The 15,370-nt window shown below is 41.5% G+C and overlaps 1 protein-coding gene across 11 annotated transcripts in view; it reads right to left on the bottom strand.

Moving 5' to 3' along the window:
• The window catches only part of ppfia4 (PTPRF interacting protein alpha 4), a 551,689-nt gene that overhangs the window by 67,817 nt on the left and 468,502 nt on the right, over positions 1-15,370 (bottom strand). For all 11 annotated transcript variants that reach the window (XM_033042432.1, XM_033042428.1, XM_033042431.1 and 8 more), the window contains exons 9-11: positions 8,506-8,589; positions 6,819-6,950; positions 204-266 (exon numbers count right to left, since the gene is read on the bottom strand). In XM_033042432.1, coding sequence (XP_032898323.1) covers positions 204-266; positions 6,819-6,950; positions 8,506-8,589 — 279 coding nt within the window. The remainder of the gene's footprint in view (positions 1-203; positions 267-6,818; positions 6,951-8,505; positions 8,590-15,370) is intronic.

Genomic DNA, 15,370 nt, shown 5'->3' with positions numbered 1-15,370 from the left:
GTATTTTTTAATATTGTGATCGTACCTGCCTCCACCACCTACCCTGACGTTTTCTCAGCCACACTGCCATTTGTCATTACACTGGCAGTCGGTGTTTGTTATTAGATCTCTGCTTCTACAGGGCAAATGCAGGATAAGGCACATTGAGAACTAGAAACAAACATACATGTAAGAAACACTGATGCCTGAAGCACCAGTCATACCTTGTCCATGTGATATTCTTCAAGCTGTTTTCTTGTATTTTCCACTTCTTGGATTAGTGTATTCTGTGAAGGGAAAACATGTTTTTATGTGATGGCTGTTTGCTACCAATGTGAATGTTTTGTCCTCTTTTTGGTATATTGTTTAAACTTGGGTGTTAACAAGAGTCAAGAGGGTTTATTGTCATATGTCCAGAAACGGAGCAATGAAATTCTTACTTGCAGCAGCACAACAGATATGTAAAATAGGTACTCTGTAAACACCGTAATAAACAACAAAATAAAGGTGTGTGTGTGTGTGCGTGTGTGCGTGCGTGCTTCCGTGCGTGCGTGTGTGTGTGTGTAATAATGCAAAGACAAAAACAATACCCAAGTATACCCAACAATACCCAATTTTGCTAGCCCTTGCTGTCTCCTCCCCTTCCTTAACCCTCTAGCTGTCTCCTCCCACCCTCCCATCCGCCCGCCCTCGGGCTCCTCCTCCTCCTCCCCTTTTCCTTCTTTCTCCCCCCCCCACCCCCCATCAGTCTGAAGAAGGGTTTCGGCCCGAAACGTCGCCTATTTCCTTCGCTCCATAGATGCTGCTGCACCCGCTGAGTTTCCCCAGCAATTTTGTGTACCTCCCAAGTATATGTAGTCTGGAGCTTATTTGGAGGTTGTAGTGTTTAATAGCCTGATAGTTGTGGGGAACAAGCTGCTCTTGAACCTGGATGTCATAGTTTTCAAGCTCCTATATCTTCTTCCCGATGGCGGGTATTAAATTCTGGAACAGTGATATCTAAAGTATCTAGAATGCAGAACTGAATCCTAGAATATTGCAACATCATTAGTTCACTGAAATTAATCACAATTACTAACATGTAAAAACTATAGTAAATACTACAGGTTAATACTCGAGGTTAATCCAGCAGACTGAGTCTCATCAGCTGTGCCCTCCAATGATGAATGTGAGAACTTGATCATAAAGATCAACCATCTAACCAACTTCTTCAACCACTATCCCTCCCATTTCTTTGTATTAAACATCCCTCAAAATGCATCCTTCCACAAACCAAAGGCAACTCTGTTTTCTGATTTTCTCTCTCACTTTCCTCTGAACTCAACTTGGCAACAGCTTAAGAAAGCACTTATCTAACATCCTGGATGTGCTCCAGCTTTTCAAGTTAAATATTAGATTGCCACAGCTGTCTTGGGTAGCCCCTGCTAGAAAGTCCCTACTCTCTGCACTATTTACATACCCCCCGCTGTCAATGTGTCAAGTTGAACCAGACCTTCACAACTTCGGGGTCTTATGATGGGATGCTCACCATCATAATGATTTCCTTCTTACACACTCTTTCTGATTCCAATTGCTTCTAAAACCTAATTAATGCACATTTTGCATTGCAGTACTGGCGAATCAGTAGAATTGCTGTTTTACAGCGCCAGAGACCCGGGTTCGATCCTGACTGGGGGTGCTGTCTGTACGGAGTTTGTACGTTCTCCCTGTGACCTGCGGGGGTTTTCTCCAAGATCTTCAGATTTCCCGCCACACTCCAAGGACATACAGGTTTGTTGGTTAATTGACGATATAAATATAAATTGCCCCTAGTGTGTGTAGGATAATGTTAAGGTAGACAAAATGCTGGAGAAACTCAGCGGGTGCGGCAGCATCTATGGAGCGAAGGAAATAGGTAACATTTTGGGCTGAAACCCTTCTTCAGACTGGATAATGTTAATGTGCGGGGATCGCTGGTCGGTACGGACTCGGTGGGCCAAAGGGCCTGTTTCCACACTGTATCTCCAAACTAAACTAAACTAAAGTAGGCGAGTGAATACTAAATGATGAAATACAGAATCTGGCCAGAGGAAAAGGACTTGAAATCCTGGACATCGTGAGGGTGGGAATGGTGCAGGACTTTAGTGTTGCTGATCAGTGAGAGGAAGCGGGGAAGCGATGAGTCAAACCCTGCTCAGTAGATGGGGTAGGGAGAGTACAGGTTTGGATGGGTATTGTTTTATGGATATATTAACAGTTCAAGATCATGAATTTAAATAAGGCTTTTGTCAAGGTAGTGATGGCCAAGATCTTCCTTGAGGAGAGGGAATAAACAGAAGGATCAGAGATATAATTTAACTCCAGTGGCTCAATGATCTGTCATTGTCTGGATGGAGTCAAGGCTTGAAGGTTGGAGTGGGAAGATTAGGAACAAAATCTTACCCGAGCTTGGAGGTCATGTGCGCAGGAAATGGGATAATGTCTGCAGAAAGCATGCAGCAATTATACTCCTCCTGAGTGAGATTGACGTGATGGCATCCATCATGATATATGAAACCTTTTGTCTGGTTTACTTTTGCGGACACAGTACCTATAACTACAGACATTCCCCGACTTATGCAATACCTACTTAACCGCACTTACTTGAACAATTCTGTACTCAGTCCCTACTGCAATCAAGGCAGTTTGTAATTTCCACAACACTGTACGATCACTTAAATTATTACGGAAACAAGCCGGCAATGGCGGCGGTGCTTACCCAGAAGGCCACACGCCACAGAAAGTGCCCTGGATACAGCGGATGCCGCTGAGACAGTTCATACTCTCAGTGATGAACACAAAGTGTTCAGCTGGCCAGGCAGCATCTCTGGATGACATGGACAGGCGATGTTTCAGGTCGAGACCCTTCTTCACTCAGTGAATTATTTCGGGCAGGGGATGGGGATGGGGATGGTGATTCCAAGCTGTAACATCTGACATGTAAGGGTTCACAGAACATAACCCTTACGAGTGCCTGTACTCTTAATCTCTTGATATTGTTCCATTGTTGTTAGATTACAATTCTACCATTATTGTTATCACTTGTAAGAGTTGTCATTTAAGAATGGAACTATTCATTGAGCTGAATAAGAGCAAGACTTAAAATTGTTTTGCACCACTTCTCTGTTAAAAGCATGTCCCAATTCCTATCAAACTGAAACCACAATACTTAATCCCACATTATGTCTGTTATAAATAGGTGAAGTCCCTGCTGCATTAAACAACGATTAAATGCAAGATGTAGACAATGTAGAAACAAGGAACTGCAGATGTGGTTTACTAAAAAAAAAAAGCAAAGTGCTGGAGTAACTCAGTGGGTCAGGCAACATCTCTGGAGAACATGGACTGAACGTGGGGGTGGAGGGGGAGAGAAAGCTGGAAGAGAGGAGGGACAGGACAAAGTCTGGCAAGTAATAGGTAGATACAGGTGAGGGGGTGGGGGGTGGGTTGACTGCAGATGGTTGGACAAATGCCACAATTGAGAAGACAGAAGGTGTGAGACAAAAGGGTTGAAGAGTTAGGAATTGTGAAGCTAGAGGAAGGAATATAGATGAAAGAGGAAAAGATATAGATAGAAGATGTAGGCAATCCTACTTCAGAATGACCAGATGGTCTTGCTTTTAACATTCATCCAAAAGTCTTAAGCTAAATGATTGGGAACAAAATGCAAAATAAATGTTGCTTGCTTGTATGTCTTGTATCCTTGCTAATTATAATTTTGTCTACTACATGGGTTTGCTCATGAGTTTTATCTGGACCATACTTATAATGCAAGGAACATTGAGAGATAACGGAGCTATTTTTAAAATTCTTTGGTTATGTGTCTATATGAATATGGAAATGAATATTTGCAGAAGTATATCAATGATAGAAAAGATTAGACAACAGGATTTAAACTGACTTGATAAAAGGAAAGAAAATGAAGCAGTTTGTAGGGAAAATAAACAGCCAAGCAGAGGATGCAATAATTGCACTATTAGAGTTTCACATTTTATTTCACAAATTCAGAAATTAATTAGATGAAAGCATATCTTTCAACATATTTTGCTATTCAGGGTTACCCTGTGGCCAAATGATAGGAATGCTGAACAAATTTCAAATAACCTGCAACAATGAAGCATGGGGGCACAGAACGTGAGATGGCTTTTAACTTAAAAACAAGCTGGTAAAAACCCCAAATGCGAGACATTCACCAATGATAGCCTATTGTTAAGGAAAAATCAAAATCCTTCCTGTGTTATTTTGAGGGAATAGACAAGGAATGCTTTCAAAATCCCATTTGATAGGTATTGATTCAGTCCTTCGTTTTAAACTTCTTCACGGAGCCTGTTGCATTTATCTGCTGTCATTAGATTTTTTTCCCCCCAAATGTCTACCCTTCTCTCCTCAAGGCTAACACGTTTTTCCTTATGTTCCTTCATCTGGCCAATTCTTATTGCTAATATACCTCAGTCACTTTAAACTGACTATGCTTTTTTTCTGAATTTGAAAGCCTGATGCATGTCTTCTTTTACATCTCCTCTGAATTCCATGCATTTCATTTCTCTGAGATATGCTGACCAAACTGCCTAAAATCTATCTTACCCAGATCTGATGCCGAATTAATAACCCATTTTTGATTCTGTAATTAAATTGGGAATAGATTATACACATCAACGAGAGTTCAAGTGTTAGGAAGAAGGCATGAAGCAGATGGTGCCTAATTAACTAAAACAGATGCTGTCCAATGTAAATAATTACTAGAGTTAAACAGTTTTGATTTTTGTTGGAAAACTTTGTTGTGAAACTGCAATTCTAATGTAAAAATGTATATATTGGCAGAGTTATAGTTATGAGTTGTGCAGCACAGAGACATACTCTTCCATGACGAATGAGATGTCTAGATACACCATCCCCATTTTCACCATTTTGCCCAAACTCTTCTCTTACTTTCCTATCTACATACCAGACTTTTTAAATGCTATGATTGTACCAGCCTGTACTGCCGCCTCTGGCAATTTCTTCGATATGCCCACACCCTTTATGTGAAAAATGTGCCGCACCGATCTCCTGAAAATATTTCTCCATTCCATATCCTCGAGTTAAAGACTATCCAAAGAAAACATATTCACCATCTATCCCCCTCACAATTGTATAAGTTGTTGAGGGTAAGGACCAGCTCTGCTCGGCAGAGGAGTGTATTGGTAGACGGAAATTGGCTGATTCTGCAGTCGAGGAAGAAACGGAGGGCTTTAAGACCTTTACGGTGGGGGATAGAGGTGTAGAGTGACTAGAAATCTGTGGTAAAGATGAGGGAGTGTGGGGCTGGAAAACGGAAGTCATTGAAGAGCCGAAGAGTGTGTGAGGTGTCTTGGGCATAGGTAGGGATGGATTGGACCAGGGGGGATAGGATGGAGTTGAGGTATGTGTAAATTAATTTGATGGGACATGAACAAGCAGAAACAATGGGTCTGTGTAGCTACAACATGTTGCCCCAATCCAATACTCAATACCTCTGCTTATGAAGGCATGCAATCTACATGTCTTCTTCACTATCCTCCCCTGTTAGTGGCAGTTGCCACTTTCGGGGAACCATAAACTTATACCCCAAGTTTCCTCTGTACATCAACGCTCATCTGGCCTGGAGAAATGAGCCAAAATGCATTACTTCACACATGCTTGGATTAAATTCCATCTGCCATCACTACACCCAACCTTCCAGCTGATCTATGTCCATCTGTATCCTCAGGAAACCATCATCGCTCTCCACAACTCGACCGACCTCTGTGTCGACCTCTTACTTTTTCATCAGATCACAAACATTCTCATCCAAATCATTTGATGAGAATGTTATCCCAATAGCCCTGCCGATGAGGGTGAACAAGTTAAATACCTCCTTCACTGCCCAATCCACCAAAGTCACAAGGCCATGCAGGGCCTTGTCACAAGCCATGCTTACAACCACATCATGTCAAACACCTTATGTTCATCAAATTTCTAAGGCTTTCTAGTCCACACTAGGGACAATTTACAGAAGCCAATTAGCCTACAAAACTGCACACCTTTGGAGTGTGGAAGGAAACCGTAGCACCCGGAGAAAGCCCATGCGGTCACGGGGAGAACATACTGTACAAACTCCGTAGAGACAGTACTCGGAGTCAGGATCAAACCCAGGTCTCTGGCGCTGTAAGATGGCAAACCTACGCTGCACCACTGTGCCGCCACTACTACTGACATAAAATTCCCCACACTATAGTTTCCTGCTTATCCCTATAACCCTTCTTGAGTATAGGAATAATATCTGCAAACTACAAGCATGATACACTATTGGATACCTTGGATCATTACTGCTGTGGGGAACGGAAGGACTATGTTTCAAATAAGTCATGAATTAATTCAATTATTTTGACTATATTTGTTTCCAGAGCTAAAATAGTATTGCTTCATTAACTTTGCAAGTACCACACCTTCAACTCAGTATGCTTCCACGATTCATTCCATGCAATGAGATCAATGCAAGGATTAAATCCTTGATCTATGCCCTGAGATCTCTCATTTTCACACCTTACCCTTCCATATCTCTATGCATCCCTCTCCGCTGACGCTCATTCTGAAGAAGGGTCTCGACCCGAAAAGTCACCCATTCCTTCTATCCAGAGATGCTGCCTGTCCCACTGAGTTACTGCAGCATTTTGTGTCTATCTTAAAAGAGTATGAAGTGGTTTACCTTTCCTTACTTCAAGATTAATGCTCCTTGATGATCACACTTATCATTTGAGAACAATGTTGTGTTCAACAAACACCTAACAGTGAGCATATAGAGCATGCATTTCCCCACGTACTTTCTCTTCCAGCGCAGCCATTCGTTCCTTCAGGTGAAGCTGGAGTCGTTCATTTGATTCTGACAACAATCGATCAACGGTGTCCGACAAACGCTTGTTATGCTCTTCGTTCATCTTTTCTCGTTGACGAGCCTGCAATCAACGATTCAATGATTCAATGATACTTTATAGTCACATGTACCTAGATACAGTGAAATGCTTTGCTTTGCACACAACCCGGTAAAATTATGTAGGAGACCTCACCGAGGCAGGACGCAAGTGTCACCAAAGCACAAGCGCCGACAAAGTTATAAACGAGGTTATCGCTAATAAACACCTTGCTTTAAACCAATTGCTCAGACTGTGCCTCAGAATAATCTGACCTATTTCCTTGCGGAATCATTTGCACACTGCATGAATCCAAACACCATGTTTGAGTTGTTGGTCCAATAACTTAACCACCGTGTAGCTATATTCATAATAAATACCATTTAAATAATAAAGTTAGAGCTGCAGTTATAATTCCAGATAATTGCTACTTTATGACAATTAAAAATGAATTCTCACCATTCCATCCATATTTATTCTATTTTGCTTTTCTATAGCCTTCAATCCTACAAATTTTGTTCATCTAATCTCTCCCACGTTATTGCTAATAAATTCATAAATTCTAGGAGTAGAATTATGCCATTTGGCCCATCAAGTCTACTCTGCCATTCAATCATGGCTGAATTAACTTTCCCTCTCAAGTCCATTCTCCTGTCTTCTCCCCATAACTCCTCACACTATTTCTAATTAATCTGTACATTTAATGCGCTCATATATCCGTGGCTTATGAAATTTCATCCTGGGAACGCAGGACATTACGTTTTGGAACATACCAGTGGACAAACTTTATTTATGTTTGGTGTCCTCCCAAATTCCTTCATTTTCTATTTCGTTTTCCCCCCAATAATTCCTTTTATTGTTTTCCTTCAGATAAAAGGAATCATGAACTGTTTAAATTATAAATTGGGATGGATGGAGACATAAGGCTTAAATGGTTTCCACCTCAGCTCATTACAGCAAAAGTGGTTGCTGATTTCTTACAGAAGCTGCTCAGGTTTCCTGTTTATGAAATAGTGAAATTACAATTCATGTTATTCATTCTGCCTTTTAATTTTTGTAAGCCATCATCAATATGATTCTTCAAGAGCTAACACTTTACAATTCCTTGCCACGGTGTGCCTACCAATGTTATCTCCATTCCCTTTTTCCCTTTGCGACATAAGGATATTGCATTTAATTTTTCACAATCCTAAGCAGGTTGCGAAGTCATTACCACTGAAGTCCACGGACAGTTTCTTCCCAGCTGTTATCAGTCAACTGAACCAGCCTATCACCAATTAGAGAGTGGTCCTGAATTACAACTACCTCATCCGAGACCCTTGGTCTATCTTTAATCAGACTCTACTGGACTTTATCTTGTACCAAACATGAATCCCTTTATCTTGTATCTGTACACTGTGGGTGGTTTGATTGTAATCATGTGTAGTCTTTCTGCTGACTGGATAGCACGCAACAAAAAAACTTTTCACTGTACGTCGGTACACATGACAATGAACTAAACTAAACTAAGAAAGCATGATAATTTAAATACAAATTTCTGTAAACCATTTTCACTTCAACAATGGACCCAAATTTCATCCAGTAACAATATACAACCTACCCGTGAAAGCTCTTGATTTTTTTCTTCGAGCTGGCTCTCCAGTTGTCTTAAACGTTCTTCGATGTTCCCATGTCTTTCCTCTGCCTAACACAAGGAGAGGCAAAAGGTTATTCTGTATTCATAAAGGCCGTTATCTGATCAGTGATGTTGGAGGGAGTGTTTGCAGAGGCAACAGGCACTTCAGGACCTTGGCTTAGCCTGGCTTCATGAATCAAAACCAAGTAGCATGCAACGAGTAGGAAGATTCCTAATAATATTATGGTTGACTTTCAAATATCACAATACACTCTCAAACTTTCCACATCATTTCATAATATGTACATAACTTCATTGACACAAATTTCGTCACTTCAAGCTGAAATATAAAGGAACCAGAAGAAACCTGAATGTTTAGGAAGGAACTGGATGCTGGAAAATCGAAGGTAGACAAAAATGCTGGAGAAACTCAGCGGGTGAGGCAGCATCTATGGAGAAGAAACCTGAATAACTCTGCACTCTTTCAACACAATTTTCTCAATTGAATATTTGTGTAAGTGAAAAGTGAGTCAAAATTGCCGGCTGGAAGATAAATAACTGACTCCAACATCTCATCCTATTTCTGCACAATTTCATAAAAGTTATCCATGTGTCAGTTCTCCTCCTCCAGCCATGTTCGATTGCTTCACATTTCCCACTTGCTGTGGAGTTGCTCCAAGCTGTGGCTGTACATCAGTGCGGGGTCTGATTTATAGCATTAAAGAACATGGAACAGGGGATTCCTAATTGGAAGTGGGTGTTGTGCAAAGTGCTGTGGGAATCTACCAAAAAAAAGAACACTGAAGCCAATGCAATAAAATAAACCATCTATGTTTCTTTACTCAGAGAGTGGTAGCGGTGTGGAATGAGCTTCCAGTGGAAGTGGTGGAGGCAGGTTCGTTGGTATCATTTAAAAATAAATTTGATAGGCATATGGATGAGAAGGGAATGGAGGGTTATGGTATGAGTGCAGGCAGGTGGGACTAAGGGTAAAAAGTTGTTCAGCACGGACTTGTAGGGCCGAGATGGCCTGTTTCCGTGCTGTAATTGTTATATGGTTATATGGTTATATGCCGAACCTTACTCCATGGTCATCCTCAATGTGTTCTGGAGTAAAGTTGGCTCCCTTGATTTTATTTTAGTTAACAGATACAGCGCGGAAACAGGCCCTTTAACCCATCAGGTCCAGGCTGACCAACAAAACCCCGCACATTAACACTATCCTACACACACTAGAGACAATGTTTACATTTACCAAGCCAATTTACCTACATACGTACGTCTTTGAAATGTGGGAGGAAACCGATGATCTCGGAGAAAACCCAGGCAGGTCACAGTGGGAACGTACAAACTCCATACAGACAGCACCCGTAGTCAGGATCAAACCCGGGTCTCCAGCGTTGCAAGCGCTGTTAGGCAACAACTCTACCGCTGCGCCACCGTGCTGCCCATGGGTAAACAAATGGCACCACAGTCCATCTCATTCAATGACTGCCATTACTTTTACTGTTGTGATGGGCACATGATACTATAATAATGGAAGTGTTGACTGATTATGAAAATCAATCTCTTAATTATATGTTGGCAACAATCCCAAAAGTGAGGCAAAGCAAACTCAGGGTGTTGAAAATCTTTGGGAACTGTTTGTTCACTATGATCTTTTCCTATCATATGTCTTGTCTCAAATTATTAATGCACCACATCTCAACATTACTGAAACATATGCTTTATACTTATTTAATAATATCAATCATCATAATATATTGTGTGCTGTCATTCTTTTTGTGTTATTAAATTCTCACTTTTGTTAGTAAGGAGCAGTTAGCAAATTATGATTATTTAATACTACAGAACTTTATAACCTTTACAAATCAAACTGTGGGCAAAGCAAGATTTAGATCATTGCGTGACACTTCATGATTTATACACTAAAGAAGATTTATCAAGAATGGAATAACTTCAAATAATAATCCCATGTCCCCAGGAACAAATGGAAACAATTCATTTTTAATTTAACATCTAACCACCTAAAGCTGAACTTAAATCACACCATCAGATGTGACATCAAGGAGGCATCAAGCTTCGTGGTGCTTCTTCACAGTTTGGAGTCCATCCACTCTTACAATTCCTTCAAATACAAACAGTGCCAAATGTAATGCACGTGAATACTGAACTCAAGAGTGCTGCGGGATGTGGGGTGGGATGGTTGTGGGTGGTGGTGGGGAGAGACACAGAGAGAGAGAGGGAGAGAGACCGAGCGAGAGAGAGAGGGAGAGAGGGAGAGGCAGAGGGAGAGAGGGAGAGGCAGAGGCAGAGGAGAGAGACAGAGAGAGAGAGACAGAGAGAGACAGAGAGAGAGACAGAGAGAGAGAGACACACAGAGAGAGAGAGACAGACAGAGATAGACAGAGACAGAGGGAGAGATAGAGAGAGAGAGACAGAGAGACAGAGAGTGACAGAGAGAGAGATGGAGACAGTCAGACAGAGAGAGAGAGAGACAGAGGGAGAGAGAGACATAGAGAGAGAGACAGAGATAGAGAGAGAGAGACGGAGATGGAGGTAGAGAGAGGGAGAGAGAGAGATAGATAGAGAGTTGAGTGAGATGGAGAGATAGAGAGATAGATAGAGAGATAGATAGGGAGATAGATAGATAGAGAGATAGATAGATAGATAGATAGATAGATAGATAGATAGATAGATAGATAGATAGATAGATAGATAGATAGATAGATAGATAGATAGATAGAGAGATGGATATAGATTCATAGAGAGATAGATAGAGAGATAGATAGGGAGATAGATAATAGATTGAGATAAATAGAGAGATAGAGAGAGAGAGATAGTGAGATAGAGAGAGAGATAGAGATAGAGAAATAGAGAGATAGAGAAAGATAGAGAGAGAGATAGAGATATATACTTTGGCAATATAACAATGTTTTTTTTATCATGCCAATAAAGTTTTTTAATTGATTTGAAATGCGGAGCAGCGGGCAGCCAGCAGCACTCGGATCACCGATAGTGGGATCAGCTGTGCCCGATGTCGCCTCCGCACCGGCCAGATCCACGCGGCCGGGCGGAAAGGCTAGACACAAAACAAACAAGGTCGTGGACTCAGAGGAGTCCGACTTTGAACAACCGCGGGCGGCCAGCGCCCGAGAGCGCTGGAGCCGGATGGAGCGGTGTATGGAGCTTTGCTCCAACGTGACAGACTCCGGGAGATGGAGTTGGGTCACTGTGGGCCCTATGATAAACCCACAGCAGTACCTCTTGAAGGGCTGCACAGTGCTTCTACCTCATCAGAGGTGAGCACTGCGGGTCAGTTATGGGCTGACCTGGAAGAGGGGTCCGCAGAAGGAAAAACAAGTGTGCAGAGGGTGCAGGAACAAGAGAACCTGGGGACAGAGACTGGAACCCACTACGGCACCCCCACGCACCCACCAGCAGAACTGGTGAAAGCTCGAAGGTCCGGTACCCAAAACATGAGTCTTTTTAGGCCATGGCCCAGGCCGGCCTTCTTGGAAGATGCGGGGACCTCCAACGCCAACCAAACCGAAAATCCAGACCCAGCGCGACAACAGCAGCGAAGAACCTACAAAAAGTAAACCTGCCACTGGTAACTATGGAGGTAGGTGGGTCTGGTTCCCTACAATATACAGAGAGCACGGAGATTGGGTGGAGATTGCACTCTTTTCTGAATGCATGGAGCATGATAACAACCGATACTTACATCTTAAGCAGTATCCAGGGATATACAATAGAGTTTATACACAAGCACAGCCCTCCAGTTCAACATATACTGAACCGAATGTTCGTGCCTTCTGATAAAGGAAAATCAAAAGCGCAAGCTGAACTGAAGCGGCTTTACATAAAAGGTGTAATTGAGAAAACTCAACACGAACCATTAGAATTCGTGTCCAATATATTTATCAAAAACAAAAAAGATGATGGTTATCGCATCATCATAGATCTGACAAAATAGATACCTTTGTTACTGCTTAACAATTAATTTCCAAAGGTTACTTCAATGGCCAGCATCGATTTAAAAGATGCTTACTATTCAGTGCCTATACGAGGTGACCACAGATGTTACTTAAAATTCAACTGGATGGGACAACTCTGACAGTATAAAGCACTGCCAAATGGGTTATCATCAGCCCCAGGCTGTTTCACAAAAATTTTGAAACCAGCCCTAGCGTTTCTACAGAAACGTACACACATGGTCATGGCATATTTAGATGACATACTCATTGTGGGCAAAACTTTGGAATTGGCCAAACAAACTGTAACAGCCACAAAAAAGTTATTTGGAAAACTGGGATTCATTTTTCATCCAGTTAAATCTAAACTAACGCCTTCCACTACTATGGACTATCTGGGGTTTCACCATTGACTCAGTTCACATGTCGGTGACTCTGCCTAAGGGAAAGGCTAGAGATTTAATAGAGGCTTGCAATAACCTCACTGACATCAGCGAACCATCCATCAGATTGGTAGCAAAAGTAATTGGCATAATGATGGCTGCCTTTCCAGCCACACAATTTGGACCTCTACATTACCAAAACATACAGAGAGCAAAATACAAGCACTCTAAATTATGCAGGTCACTTTGACAGATCTGTGAAACTACCAATCAAGCTAAAATGGAACTAAAATGGTGGATAGATAACATCTGGCTTTGTTCCAATCCAATCATTGTCAGTAACCCTTCCATGGTACTACAAACTGATGCCAGTGCACTTGGGTGGGGAGCCACCAATACCAATACCACCGTGGTAGCATACATTGGCCACAGGGTGGAAACAAATCGACATCATGTGACAATCTGGCTATACAATTTGGCAATGGTGTATCCAGAGAGATATTTGGATATCAGCCACTTACCTACCAGGAAGACTAAATTCAGTGGCAGACACCAGGTCACGCAAATTTAATGTAAACACCAAATGGATGTTGAATAAAATAGTATTTGCTGATATCACAGCAAATATGGAACACCAGATATCGATTTATTCGCATCCAGACTTAACCACCAGTTATCAAATTATGTTTCATGGGAACCAGACCCTGGGGCAGCGGCGACAGATGCATTTTCGCTGCATTGGGGGGGAGGGGGGAAATTGTTTATTTACGCATTCCCTCCTTTTCCTGCCTCATCAGTCGGGTATTAAGGAAATACAACAACTCTGCATCTGGTATTGGTAGTACCCGATTGGCCTACACTACCATGGTTCCCAGTGGTATCAAACATGGTATCAGAGACATGAACATCCCGTCTGTTCTGGAATATCTGGCAGGCCTCCACTATGATGAGGGGCTCAGTTACAGTGCCATCAACTGCGCCAGAAGTGCCCCATCGACTTACCTATGGCAGGGGACAGAGCATTACACTGTTGGGACTCACCCACTGGTACAAAACTTATGAGGGGAATTTTAATACTATCCCCAAGAACCAGATACTCCCAAATATGGGATGTAAGAATAATCCGAAGTAAAATAGTAAGATTAAACGAGAACTTACCAGTTTGAAGTTTGATCTGTATTTTATGAGGAGTTACGATGAGGGATTACGTGCCCTCCGCTCCCACCCTGATCATATACTTAACTGGTATCTCTTGTCTAATCTTACTATGTTTAGTCATTACAGTTATCTGTGACTTCACACCGCGGCTTTGAAGAATGACACGCATGCGTCCTGGCGGGGTTCTTCACGTAATCCCTCATCGTAACTCCTCATAAAATACAGATCAAACTTCAAACTGGTAAGTTCTCGTTTAATCTTACTATTTACCGTGTCCACGTTATATATAAGAAAGTAATATATTTTCAGACTACTCGTTCCTCACCATGAAACCTCTTTCCCTTGTCCGTTTTCACCTCCCAACATGCAAACTCTTGTCTTCTTCACGTCACCGACTCCAGCAGAAAATAAATGACCACAGCCAGTGCAGTCAGTTTGCAGAAATGCTCCGTCAACTCCTCTGTCATTTTGGTTGACAAAGCTTTTTGATGATTATAATTTATAGCTGCTACTTACAACTAACTATATTTCAGATTTTCCGTGGTTTGTAGTGATTAAATCTACTACCATCTTTCCAAAAAAAAGTTCCAACTTAATCATACACTTCAAATACATTTAGTCTCGTAATTATGTGCAAAACCAATTAACAAGAAATGACAGTATCTGCAAAATAAACCGTGGAATAGAAAAGATAAAATGTTATGCACTGGAGATTTTAAATAGAAAAAACGGAAATATTCAGGTCATCTGCTACTGTGAAGGAGAAAAACCAGTGGATTCATGCGTGGATTCTGTGTCAAACCTTTACTTTCTTTTCACCTCCACATCCGCTGACCGACTTGCTGAGTGTCATAAATTTGCAGACATTATCAAACATTTATTCAGAAACTTACTAGCACTAATACTGTATTGCCACAGAGAGAAAATGAAGTCAACTAATCATTATGCCAAACAGGGCTATTACTGTGTAAAACCTATGCAAAACAACTTCAAATATAAATATTTGGTTAAGTTAATAAGGAATAAATAGTATTTCAGGATGTTTTTATTAGAGAATTAGAAACATTCTGGTACGGAAAAGTGCAAGTGTGGGGTGAAGAGACATTTCTTTCGATCATCTCAGCGCCAATTTTTTAAAGAACCCTTCAGTTAGGGGTAAAGTAACAACAAGTAATTAATGTTTCCCAAACCCAAATGGTCAATCATCAGCACCAAGTTTGTTGATAGCCAAGACTCTACAAATGGAAAAATCTGGAAACTGGTCAGGAAAGTTGGGCCCGAATGTGAACTCACTGCCCTGGGAATATTGAACCAACTAAATACCCAAGATTT

Source organism: Amblyraja radiata, chromosome 24 (genome assembly GCF_010909765.2).
Source record: "Amblyraja radiata isolate CabotCenter1 chromosome 24, sAmbRad1.1.pri, whole genome shotgun sequence".
Lineage (NCBI taxonomy): Eukaryota > Metazoa > Chordata > Chondrichthyes > Rajiformes > Rajidae > Amblyraja > Amblyraja radiata.
Note: the sequence above shows the minus strand (reverse complement) of the source record. Positions and strands in the feature narration are given on the sequence as shown.